This window comes from Alexandromys fortis, unplaced genomic scaffold (assembly GCF_014885135.2).
Source record: "Alexandromys fortis isolate MF-2015 unplaced genomic scaffold, M_Fortis_MF-2015_v1.1 scaffold_97, whole genome shotgun sequence".
NCBI classification, from domain to species: Eukaryota; Metazoa; Chordata; class Mammalia; order Rodentia; family Cricetidae; genus Alexandromys; species Alexandromys fortis.
In genome coordinates, this window is record NW_026067981.1 from 2,543,545 (window position 1) to 2,557,243 (window position 13,699).

Genomic DNA, 13,699 nt, shown 5'->3' on the forward strand with positions numbered 1-13,699 from the left:
TCTCTGCTATCTTGGGATCACCAATCTTTAAACATCCAAAATCTTTTAGAAGATGGCGCGTTTTTTTCTGCCCTCATATTTTCCACTTTTAAGTGGAAAATAGAACGCTCCTTTTCCCTTAAATAACACCAGGCAGAAAACAGCCTTGTTCTTGGCATCTTTCTCCTGGCGACATTCATCTTCCTCTCAGAAATAAGCTTAGAATCAGGCTCCATCAGTGAGGGATACTAACGAATGTTTATTTCCCACCCCATCCCCCCAGAGTTTGTAAATCAGAAGGAAGTGGCAGCGTGGACCTATAACTACAGCATAAAGGCGTACCCGTGGAATTACTCTCGGGCATTCTGCCAGAGGCACTTCACAGACTTAGTGGCCATCCAGAACAAGAATGAAATCGCGCACCTCAATGATGTCATCCCGTACTTCAACTCTTACTACTGGATTGGGATTCGAAAGATCAATAATAAGTGGACCTGGGTGGGAACCAATAAGACTCTCACAAAGGAGGCTGAGAACTGGGCCGACAACGAGCCCAACAACAAGAGGAACAACCAGGACTGCGTGGAGATCTACATCAAGAGAAACTCGGCCCCTGGCAAGTGGAATGATGAGCCCTGCTCCAAACGCAAGCGGGCCCTGTGCTACACAGGTGAGGCCTCCCCTGGGCACTTGTCATCTTTTGGAAATACTAAATGTGTCACCCAATAGGAGCGTTGCAATACTCCTATGGTGAAGTTAGGACGGGAAACCCTGCGGTCTAGCACTTTTCCGTACCCTCATGCATTAGCGTAAGAAGGTCCAGATTGAGAGGAAGTTTGAGGCGAATACCCAGTAGGACTGAATGGCAAGCACACGATCACTTTGTGTAGTTCTGTATATGTCAATGGTTTATTTAGTGTTGTCACTTTTAGTCCTCAGGGCACTATATCAGCACTATATCAGCCAGGCCCTTCTGTAGCTCCTATTGTGGCAATGCCTTTCACCGGGCGTAGGGCGGCCCTCTACGTGGCTCCCGAAAGGGTGGAGTCACAGCCCTGTGACTCTGACCTCTCTTGTATCTACGCAGCCTCCTGCCAGGACATGTCCTGCAACAAGCAAGGGGAGTGTATTGAGACCATCGGGAACTACACCTGCTCCTGCTACCCCGGCTTCTATGGGCCAGAGTGCGAATACGGTGAGGCTGGCGCTTGGGGGTGGTGTTGCTTTGGCAACTGCTCTTATGTGAGAGATGATGCCAGGAAGTAACTGGATGTCTAGAGAGGACGGAGCCTCTCCAGACAATAAGGGCGAGTGGGAAATCCCCTCTGCTGTCTGTCTGCCCGCTCCACACAGTTACCTCAAAACACCCGGGAGAAAAATCACTTTATTTTTGGAGAGACCATTCACTCATAATATTTCAAAGAATAAAAGAAAAATACGAAGACAGGAAGATAAAATGAGAGCCTTAATGTTTAATTTTACCTCTTTGAAATAAAAAAGGCAGTGAGTGAATTGAGCTGTCCAGAAAGGTGATTATTGTCTAAGATGCTGGCAACGCTAAGGAACCCGGTTAAGACGGAGGGCTTGGGTTAGGAGTCTAAGGAGGGAGAATAAAGAAAGCTGCAACTCACTGTGGGTAGCAGAGCTTTTAAGTCTACAATGGGAAAAAAAATCAGCATTTTTGTCCCCCACAGTCCAAGAGTGTGGGAAGTTTGACCTTCCTCAACACGCGCTCGTGAACTGCAGCCACCCTCGGGGAGACTTCGCTTTCAGCTCACAGTGTGATTTCCGCTGTGTGGAAGGGTACGAATTGGATGGACCCAGAAAGCTAGAATGTTTGGCTTCTGGAATCTGGACAAATAAACCCCCGCAGTGTAAAGGTAGGCAGACCTTATTTTTTCCATCCTCACTAGTGATTGGAGTCTGGGGGACTACATCCACGGGCAATGCTCGTTCCCTTAAGACATTGCAAAATCGGGACTGAAAAGATGGCTCCGTGGTTAAGAGCGCTGGTTGCTCTTCCAGAGGATCCAGGTTCAGTTCCCTCCATACACATGATGGTTGATAGCTACCTGTAACTCAGTTCCAAGGGTTCTTTTGGCCTCGGCAGAAACCAAGCAAACATGTAGTATACTGACATACATGAAGGCAAAATACCCATACACAGAAAATATTTTAAAGTAAATGAAAATTAAAAAAATAAAAACTTGAGAAGACAATAAGGATCTAAATTAGCTGGAAAGTCTAGTTACCACAATTATTAGTCAATCAGGTTAACCCTATTTTCATTTTTGTGGAGCATCTCTTCCTACATAGAGGTGGTAGCTTTTTTTTTTTTATTATTTGCTGGCAAAAGCATTGGGAAGGAACTCCTTCCCTTTTGTTCCTTGTAGAGTGAACTTTGAACAATGATGAGCACTTGGGATTGAGCGTATATCATTGCTTCTTAAGCAAAAAAACATGGCTCTTTGGATCTCTGAACAGTCATTGAACTCCACTTAACCAACTAAGAATGACCTTGCCCGCCACTTTGGGAAGTATGAATGCCACAGAATCCCAGAGCTTCCAAAACGCAGATGGGACTCGTCCCAGCATGAACGCCACGCCTCTGTGCTCACTCTTGGCCTCCTAGTGCTCAGCCCTGAACAGTGCTGAAGGAGGAAGTGTGGCCAGCATCTGGCCTACAGGATCACCCGTCAGTACTGAAGCTGGAGCTTTGGTACAAAGAAGGACTCGCTTGAGTTGGCCAAAGATGGAGCGATGGGGCACCTAGGGGTGGGACAAGCTCCAGTCCCAGAATGTAAGGGCAAATGTCACTGAGATATATAATATCCATTCCACTCCATCTTAGCTGGGGCGTAGATGAAGCTGGTCATCTTGTGGAGAGGCCATTCTGAATTGTCAATTTTTAATTTCCCTTCCTTCAGCTACTGAGCTGAATGGTTTGAATCTGGGATGGGAAAGCAGTATCAGTCTGTGGAAAAACAAAGGACTGATTTTGCTATAACGAAAATAGAAAAATCTACTCTTTCCCCAACTCATATACCACAAGTAGTTTCAGAATGGTATTGGTAGTGTTCGTGTGTTTCATATGCAAGAGGGCAAATACATCAATGTATGGGCCTTCAGGATCAGACTTGAAACACACAAAGCATAAAGAATGTTAAGGTCAAAGCTCGGAGGACTCTGTTCAGACGTTCAGGTCACTCTGAGGATTGATACTCCTTGTCAGGTTGGTTAGAGCATCCTGGTCCCCACATCTTCCCAGCTCCATCTGTGTTTCCACAGGCAGATCTATACTGTTCTCTGGGGTTGTGGTTTCCCTCCCTGCTGGGTATTTTCCCTTCTCATTATCATTTGGTTTTTCTGTTAAGCTGTGCAGTGCCAGAGCCTGGAAAGCCCTGTCCACGGAGACATGGACTGCATGCACCCACTTGCTGCCTTTGCCTATGGCTCCAGCTGTAAATTTGAGTGCCATCCTGGATATCAAGTGAAGGGTTCGGACACACTCCATTGCACTGGGTCTGGCCAGTGGACTGAACCATTGCCAACCTGTGAAGGTAAGATTAATTTTATCAGCTCTCGATATAACCTAGATGGAGTCATGCCATGGTAGGCATGACTAAGGGCTCTTAAGGACAAAGACAGCCTCCTCTAGGATCATACTTGCTCAGCCTCGGGAGCTTGGAGATTTCTCATCTGTGAAATGAGGCTGAGAATCGCTGGGTGCATTGTGAGAATTACGCATATGAAGGCACACAGTGAAGTAGCATGTGTAAGCAGGATGTGGTGTCAGATGTCTGTAGTCTCAGCACTTGAGAGCCTCAGACAGTAGGGCTTCTGCAAATTAAATGTTAACCTGGATGGCGCAGTGAGTTGGAGGCAAGCTTGAGCTGTATAATAACACTCTCTCTAAAACATAAATTAAAATAAAGAAAAGACAGAGGAAAGAGAAGAAATGGCAAGGATAAAATACAAAGGAGAGACTTGGGCACTTGCTCACTTCAGCCTCTGCCTATTTCAACCACATCCCCTTCCTGTCCCACTGGCATGTGAATCTGCAGGGCAATATCCTACACTTGAGAAGTTAAAACAGTAGCTATGGGATAATGAGACATTAGGGCTCAAAATCTCTGGAGATGGACTCTGCAAAGGAATGAAGGAACCTGCATCAAAGAACAGCTCTGATGCAAACCCGGGTGATTACATAATACACGAAGACTGAGCCGTGTGCAGTTGCTTCATTCCTTCAGCTTATGGGGTGGAGACGGGGGAGGGAAACTAGGAGATTGAAGGTTGGGTTAGTAAACTCCCGGATCTGGATGACAAGCCCAGCTCCAGTAGTGAGCTGTGAGACTTCTGGGAGGGGCTAAGGCACCGGTTCAAGGGGTAAAGCACTTGCTGTAAACCTGAATACATGAATTTGGCTTCTCAGAATCAGCACAAAGCCAAGGGTGGTGACATGTGCCTATAACCTCAGCATTTGGACTGGGGACCTACAGACCAAAAGATACCTTGGGTTTGCTGACCAGTCAGTCTGGCTGCAGCAGCAAACCCCAGGCTCAATAAGAATCTCAGAAATAAAGTGGAGAGTGATAGAGACAGACACCTGACACCAACCTGTGGCCTCTACACCAGCACACATGGGCAGTCATGTGTGCATGCAAGCATGTGTGAGCATGCTCGTGCACATGCACACACACACACACACACACACACACAGGGAGGCAGGCATACACCTCAACACATAGACTTTAGGGAGATTATATGACATTTCTGATTCCCATTTCTTCTTGATTATACAGTAGAAGAAGAGCACTAGAGGACATTTGGTCCTTACATTCTCTGGTTCTGTAAAAACCAGAGGTGAGGGTGAAAGGGTGTTCTCTGTGTTCTCAGATCTGCAGACGTATCTAGAGGCATACCGTCTCCACAGAAGGATTTGAGGAAACTGGTCCTTATGAGAACTGGGGTCATTCAGAGTATAACCGTGTGCAGGAACTCACTTTGAGCTGCACTCCCTTGGCAAACAATGTGATTCGGATGACATCCTGTGTTCTAGGACACGGGTCACTTGGAATCATCATCCAGCACTGGATCAGAGCATCCTCAGTAGCTACACTATGCCATCTGCTTCCTCATGAGCCTACGTTTCCCGTATCTGTTCTTTATAATCTGATAAACATTGAGAGAGCACCCTGAATTTATCAAAGAGAGTTTAGGGCTCCAGGATGCATTTCTGAATGACTACCCCAGCATCAAGGAGACTGTGGAGTAAGAGGGAAGAATGACAATCCTGCATAAACAATGCAGGGCAAGGTCTGAGGAACCATACAAGGAATCCCTCCCCCTCAGGTTGGGAAGGAAGCCTTCTGAAGGAGAATAATGTCAAAACTGAGATCTGAAGGGTGAGCCAGCCAAAGAGGAACACAGGAAGGCTAGCTTTCCTTTTGGACAAACAGAGTTGAGGGTTTTGAATATGTAGGTAATTTGGGCAGGAAAGCAGCAGCCTCTCTCAGTAGACTCTACAAAGCCCTCGTATCTGGCATTCTTCCTTCAGCCATCGCGTGTGAACCTCCGGAGAGCCCCGTCCATGGAAACATGGATTGCTCCCCATCCGCAGGGGCATCTGCGTACAACAGCAGCTGTACTTTCACTTGTGCGGAGGGCTTCGAGCTGAGGGGAAGTGATGTCATCCGCTGTGCTGACATGGGACAGTGGACAGCCCCGGCTCCAGTCTGTGAAGGTAATGTGACATTGAATCATTCCACTGTGCCTCTCAGGAGCGATGGGCACTCAATACCACCATTCGCCTGTCTGTTGGACATTGACAGAGAACCTGAGATGGGCTGGACTCTTTGTGTTTGCTACCAGAGATCAAACTCCTGGGCAAGGCGAGGTCTAAGCCCTGTTCATGACAGCATAGTCAAGGCGAGAGTAGCTTTGGTTCACATGTTTGGAGAGGACTGAGGAGACCAGCACCGAGGAAGGGATGTGTAAGGAACAATGTGAGATGGTGGAAGAGGAACGAACAGGCAGCTAGTCCAAGTCCATCATTTTTTTTGTCAGCATGCTTTGGGTCTTTCTGAGTTCTGTGACTTCTGCTAAAAGGGGCACTAATACCAGCTTTTCCTACTTGTGTCAACAACAGTTGTGAGTCGATGTGTTCTAAAGCCACCAACACAGCTGTCAACTTTATAAACACAAAGAAAGACAGAATGAAACAGTTACCTTATAAATCCCAAGTCTGTGGTCCTATTTGACAAAATGGCTCTCTTTTAGGATTTCATGTTCTCAGTGTTTTGCTCTAAAATAAAGACTAAGTCACAGAATGGTCACTGGGACTGCCTCATTTTACAAAGGGTATCTGTGCAAAACCAAGATGCAGAAGTGCGTGACAGCATCTTATGTCACCATTGACTGGTACTCTTCAGCAGGCTGTGTCAGTCCCTGGGCCTGCGTATACCCTGATTGGCAAATGGGACTTAAAGGAATCTGTGTATACTGAGGTTCACAGTGGCTCTATTCAAACAGTAAACTGTGGAAGCAAGTGAGCATCAGTGGGTGGGGTGGATAAACAAAATCTGATATTCACGTATTCCAGAATACTATTCAGCTTTAGAAAGGGAATCCCAACGTGCTCCAATATGGATAGATCTTAAAGACAATGAGTCACCCTCCAAAATTCAAGTACTATATGGTCATATATATATATATATATATATATATATATATATATATATAATCACAGGGACAGACTGTAGGATGGTAAGGGAGAGGGAAAGAGGAATTACTGTTAGTGTGCCTGGAATTCAGCTTGGGGTCATGCAAAGAGCCCTGGGGAAGAGAGGTGATGAAGACTCTAGGACAGTACAAACGCAGATGACACAGACACTTCAGTCAGCTAAGTGGCACATGGCAGATTTTATGGTCCATGTACTGAGCGCGATGAAAACAGTGGAGAGAAAAGCAGGCAGTGAAGGAACAAAGGTGCCTCACGGTGGTAAAACAGGGAGGCGGTTACACGTGCTGTTGTCTATTGTCCAGGAGACACAGACATGCTAAGCCCCGTGACTCTTTTAAAAGGATCACAAGGGATTGTTCAAGCCACCTTGTACCGGGGCAAGTAAATGTCAAATGATCCCGAGCAGATGGTTGGATATTTTCTTGAGCGTCTGGAATTGGAGCCTCTATCACTCCTTTTATTGTCCTCACACAGCCTTGAGGATGGCTCTGGTGTTGCCAGTGCCTCTGTGGCTGCTACTGTGGCTGGTAGCCAGGATTTACCGAGCATTTCCTGTGATCTCAGATAGTCTAATGCCAACAGGCAGTGAAAACTATTATTCGTATTTCAGAGGTGATAAAAATGAAATAAGTGATTTCTCTCCATATAGGACTATCGTATATTTGCAGATAATAGTGTAGTGAGAGGCAGTGAGAAGGAGCAGCTAAGACAATGGGGATAAAACGAGTAAGGTACAATTATATATGTGCGTGTGCATGTGTATATAAAATGTCATAGTGAAACCCATCATTTTGTATGCTAACTAAAATTGTTTTACAAAAGACCACACTTTAATCATGATCATTTTTATTTTGCTTTTCCATTTAACATTATACATAGACACACCTCCACTGTATTTTGCAAGTAAAAACACATGAAATTCAAGAACCATGAACATTCCTTTCATGAATCCACAATTTACTTCTTCCCCCCTGAAATTTATGGCCCATTTATGCTTTTTTTTAAAAAAAAAAAATTCTTACAATGTCTTGACAAAGATCACTAAGTTGATTTTGGTATAAATCTCAAGAATCTATACTCCTCAGAGATTCTTGAATCCAAAGGTATGATAACTTTAGATTGATTGGCGTGTATTACCAAACTGTTCTACACTGGCTCAGTTAATACTGGTTCAGTTAGCACTGGTTCAGCCAACACTTGTTCAAACATTTCTTCCTTGTAAAATCCATCAAGTATCATTGACATTAATTACAACGTTTTTCTTTATCTTCCAAGTAAAACAACCTCAACTCACAAGTGCTTATTCTTTCACTAAAAAGGGCTGATGGGTCAAAGTCAACAACACTTATGTGTAACAGCTTCCTTACTCCCTGCCTTCCTCACCCCTTAGCATTGCAGTGTCGGGAATTTTCAATTCCGAGAAAAGCTCAGGTGACCTGCTCAGACCCCTTTGGTGCCCTGAAGTACCAGTCAGTCTGCAGCTTTTCCTGTGATGAAGGCTCACTCTTGGTGGGAGCAAGTGCAATCAGCTGCTTGGCTACTGGACAGTGGAGTGGGGTTCCTCCAGAATGCCAAGGTAAGCATGCATTCTCCCCATTTTCTTGGAAGTAAGTTGGAAGCAATGTTCTTAAAGGCTATGTCCATGACAGGGACTGTGTAGGGTCTACCTTGAAATTAGATGAAAAATGAGTGAGTACTGTCGCTAACCCCTTCATCCTCTGTCCCGAGAACCCCAAATGCAAATGTCATCGGAAGCTAAGTGGATACTGCGAGTGTCAGGATATTTGCCAATGGATAGCAGCAATGCATCCATTTGCTTTGTCCTTATCAGAATCTACATCAGGACTAACAGGCTCCTATCATGTGCGGTACTCACTAAGTATAGTACCCAGAAAGAGAAGGAAAAGAGAACTTAGTTTGAGTGTTTATTCCAAGGCTGACCCAGTGCTTTCTTCTTCTTCGGGACCATGGCATGTCCCGCTGGAACGAGGGAGGTAGAATTACAGAACCTAGTTGCAAGCATTCGCTGAGATCTATATAAGAGTGGAGAAAATACTTAGGATGGAGCAGGGAAGACAGGGAAAAGGAAGAACACAAGCCATGAACTATGGAGATTAGAGCATCCTCAGAAGAAAGCAATGTGCAGATTTATTAAGACCATATATCTCTGTTAGACTTGGTGTTAAAAAGCCAGTGTCCTGTGAGCACCATAACATCCTGTGTGAACTGGAGCTGGTCTAATCGCCTAACTTTATGAATTGAAGATGTGTAATCTTCAAATTTTCCCATTTCTTTTTCTTTCAGTGTATCTATTGGTTTTAGACTGATTTATGACAAACAATTTTAACACAAGATTTTTATTTAGAAAATCTACAAATAGAAATACAATAAGAAAACAGAAAAATAAAAATAGCCTCTTAAGAATCAGTCCCCTAAAATAAATAAATATTGCTAACATTCTTCCTGTATTCTCTCATCCATTTTTCCTTTGTAATAGTATTTTTATTGTATATACTAAATTTTAATAATATCCTTCATATATATAATATGAAATATTTCTGTATTATTTGTCATGCCTTCAATTTTGTATAGGCCTTTAATAGCTAAGTAAAAGCAAGCAGGTCATATTTTTCATGAAGAAGAAACCACTTGTTATTCAGGTCACAGAAGTGTACACACACACGCACATGCACACCCACACACCATTTTAAATTTAATAATGCATGTATGAATAACTAAATGAATTAATTAACAGCATGATAGGATTCCTTCATGCCAGGCATCAGAACCTACAGCAAGCTGGAGTTGGGTTGGGAGTGAGGAACTGAGTCTGGAGAGAGCAGAATGAGGCTGTGAGCTTGCCCCCTCAGCTCTCATCCTCACTACACTGCCGTCCACATGACTTTGAAGAAGAGCTCAGAATTCCTGAGCAGGCTTATCAGAGTGACCAGTCCCTTCCAGGAAAGCCAGGTCTTGCATTGCCCCACAGTCCTGCCTATGGGTGTTCACGGCCAGGAGCTTGCTTCTACCCCAGCTTCCGGTGACCTTCCAGTCCCCTTCTGCTTTCAGCCCTTTGTTTACTCTGGAGGAACTTTCTCCTCTTCTGGCTGGGTGCACAGCGAGTGAAATACCCACATGTGGTCGAGGCAGGAATCCACAAGCTATTGCGGCACTTCCGAGGGAGAGCGTGCCATCAGATAATTTCCCTTGTCACTGTCCCCACAGCCCTCCACGCTCACCCTTGCAAAGTCACAGGAGAGCTGGAAATGACTCCTCCAAACCAAGGACCCACACCCCTTTCCCCTTTGCCTTTCCAGATCATAGCCCTCCATCCCGGACCACCCCGCCCTCCCCCCTCCGATATACTGAACTCAGGAAGACTTTGCAAGTGGCAGACAGTATCCTGGTCTCTGTAGAAATTGATTAGATTGAGAAAAGTATTGCTGGGGGAGTCAGAAACAAAGGTACAGGCGACACCTTAAAACCTCACGCTGCTGAGTTAGCTGAGCAAGAGAGAGCTGGCCTGGGACAGCTGTAGCACTTTCTCTGATTTAAAACCACACAGTGAGCAGCCAAGCCCGGCAGTAAAGAAGTCCCTGAGCCCATGCTGACTCTCAGTCTTCTCTTCTGAGGGTCAGTCCTTGGGCTTCCTTGCTCTGTGGGTTGTATTCACTCTTGGTTTGGCTAAGACATTTTTTAAATATTGAAATTCAGAGAGGTTAAGCAATTTTCCCAAAGTCACACACTAGCCCAAGCTAGTCTCCCAGAACCTCACACTTGAGTTTAAATATGGGGTCAAAGAACTGTGAGACCTGATGTAACTTTTACTGGAAAATAAGCTGGGATCAGTTATGTCTGGTCCTGTAGGCTGAGATGGCTTCTGGGAAGAGGTGGAGGCTGGCACTTGCAGACAGCTGATAAAATGCATTGCCTCCTTTATCCCCTTTCATATTTCCTCTTGTGTGACTCAGGAGACTGGCTGTACAGCTAAGAGTAGCTATGAGGCCAGAGTTAGCTTTTCGTAGACTGGAAATGAAGCAGCTAAGGTAGAAAGGGTCACCATGCATGGCACAAGCTGCGGTATAGGCCCAGATTCTCTCTACCCACCGCTGGGGAGAGGAAGAAAGAAATTTGCCCCATTTTCCACCTCTGAGTTCCTGACATTGTTTGTTGGAAACACATTAGGTTTGTTTCTCAAGAAGATAGCAAGGCAGCAACTTTCTGGGTTCTGGGGCCTCCAAAATGAACCTCAAGGCACTGAGTCCCTTGTAGAATTTCCTCGGAAACCCCGTGTGGGTGAGATCTCAGAATGACAGTCAACTGTAAGAAACTACGGCTGTCACCAGTTCCACGGCCTCTTACAGAGAAAGAGCAAAAAATGCAAACAAAAAATGATCACCTTTAGTCAAATGCTAAACTAGCAAGTAGAGACAGACAGACAAACAGCGCACACACACACACACACGGGAGGGGGAGGAAGAGAGTGGGAAAGAGAGAAGATGGATTTCCAAATGCCGAGTGCTAACATGATCTCCCCTCCCCCACTTTGTCCTTGCCACCGTAGACATCACCTGTCCACCTTTGCTCGGCCCTCACAATGGAACCATGACCTGTATCCAGCCTCTTGGAGGTTCCACTTACAAATCCATGTGCCAGTTCATCTGTGATGAAGGATTTTATCTTTCTGGGCCAGAAAGATTGGATTGTTCTCCATCTGGACACTGGACAGGCACACCGCCCACGTGTGAAGGTAGGCACATGGATCTGTCCTATCTTGTCCTGTCTCAGATGGCATTATAGAAGGAAGAATTATTAGAGATTTGGATGACGGCGTCCTGATCTAGGCATGAGACTCTAGATCAAAAATTCCCTTCTCCCTGAATAACCTTTTAACAAACTGAGTATAAATCATTTCAGTCTTAACGATGTTTCCACATCATCACAGAACATGATATTACCATTCTAGAGTAATAAGGGAAGTCTATATCATTTCCGTGCTACATATGAGAAAGAGACAAGCTCAGAGGTGACATAGTCCAAGGTCATTGCCATTCACAGTGATACTCAGCTATGCAACGGAACATTTATTTTATGAGAAACTCTGTCTCTTTTTCTACCACACTCTCCAGTCATCACTCCTATATCCACCCTCGCCAACTCCACTAAATCTCGAACTAGTAGCTTATTTGGGGATGGATGTCATTTAATCTACCCTGGCTTTCATGTTCCCTCCTATTTTACTCCTATTTCTTTATGGGTTTTAAGTAATTGAGTTTAAAATGCAGAAACTGTGCATCCTCCATTGTGTGTGTGTGTGTGTGTGTGCATGCAAACGTGTGCATGCATGCATATTGTATAATAAATGTGCATGTTTCTGTAGTATGTATTGTGTGTGTGTGTTTGTATGCAGGAATAGTATGCATGTGGCTGCAGAAAACATTGATGTTGGGATGTTGGGAGTCTTCCATTACTGCTTTTGACCTTATCTTTTAGACACATGGTCATTCACAGAACCCAGCCCTCACTCACCAATTGGCTATACTGACTAGCAAGCAAACTCCAGGAACACATCTGTGTAAACACTCTTGGTGCTTGGATTACAGATGTGTGCAACCATGCCATGTTTTACACAGAGCCCAGAGATCTGACCTGGGACCTTACACTTGCCTGGCAGATACTTCGCCCACTGAGTCATCTCCTCAGGCCCTCCCTCATCTCTGTATCACCTGCAATAGTAAATGGAATCAAAATGAGTGTGTAACAAGTATCTGTTGAACAAAAGCTAATCAGTTCCTGGCAACACTCACTCGTGAGAGCGCAGCCCTGCTGACAGTATCAGGGTAGATCTCACCTGTGTTTGACTTCCTGGAAGCACCCAGTGGGCACAACGTTTCTCATATAACTACAGGCATGTAGTATGTTCTAAAAGAGAAGTGCGCCACATTAGTTCACTTACAGTACCTGTTTGGGTTCAGAAGGGTTATTGCTCCAATTTATTGTTCAGCGCAGTCAGGGTAAGTAATAAGGAGACCCACACTTCAAACACTTTCTTATTTGGGCTACACAAACTGCCTCTGAAGAGGTAATTGATGTTGCCCACTTAAAGATGAAGAGAACAGGGCATCAAGAGAGTAACTGTCAATAAGCACATGGAGAGAAGGGCAGAATGACAGGCTACAGGGTGTTTTTACTGCTACACCACACTGCCACCTAGCGGCGGGGCTTCTAAACCCCGGGTCCAGGCACAGGCTGCAGGTGTGACTTCTGCAGGTGGTCAGACTATGCCTTTTAGAGTCTGTTACAGCTGTGCGGAAACAGTTCGAATACTTATCCATCCGGACACTGAGATCCCAAGAACGTACTACTGCACTAAAGGGCGTACATGCCAACACTTGCTGTGAAAAGGTGCACTTCTAACCTCAAGGAACCCAGGCGGTGTGAGGGCAGAGTTTATGCATTGTATACCGTGCTCAGCCCTTTATCCCTCACTCTCTGTCACCTTAGTCACAGGTTCCTAAGCTACACTGTTCAGATTGTGTTTTAAGGGCAAAAAAAATTCCATTTATAAATCCCATTGAACTTTTAAACCATGTATGTAGCCAGCTCAGTTGCTAAGCCTGTGATCTCCCACACCACTTCCTTCTACTCCATCCTGGGCCTTTTTTCTCTGCAGAAGGAAGCACTTGCCTCCTACCTGTGAGCCTGGACTCCACCCAGGGACAGCACCTCTAACAAAATGTGGTCCTCAGTAATGTCAATCTTCTGAATCCTAATTTTAAGATATTTTAATGTCTGTTCTTGCTTCATTACCCACAATGCACTGTATTTTTATTTTTAGGGAAGCCATCCCTTTTCACTTTCCTAACTTAATTTGGAAATTTAACCCTTGGGAACCCAGGTTCTCAGGCAATATTTTTCCAGAACCCTAGAAGGGACCACAGGGGCTTGCGATAGTCAGCGGGTGGGACTCCTAGC

At 45.0% G+C, this 13,699-nt stretch overlaps 1 protein-coding gene across 1 annotated transcript in view; it reads left to right on the top strand.

The window, feature by feature from the left end:
* Window positions 1-13,699, top strand: part of Selp (selectin P) — a 33,248-nt gene that overhangs the window by 10,405 nt on the left and 9,144 nt on the right. Inside the window, exons 3-9 of the mRNA XM_050158408.1 lie at window positions 263-649; window positions 1,067-1,174; window positions 1,674-1,859; window positions 3,354-3,539; window positions 5,540-5,725; window positions 8,115-8,300; window positions 11,289-11,474. Of these exons, the coding sequence (XP_050014365.1) occupies window positions 263-649; window positions 1,067-1,174; window positions 1,674-1,859; window positions 3,354-3,539; window positions 5,540-5,725; window positions 8,115-8,300; window positions 11,289-11,474 (1,425 nt within the window). The remainder of the gene's footprint in view (window positions 1-262; window positions 650-1,066; window positions 1,175-1,673; window positions 1,860-3,353; window positions 3,540-5,539; window positions 5,726-8,114; window positions 8,301-11,288; window positions 11,475-13,699) is intronic.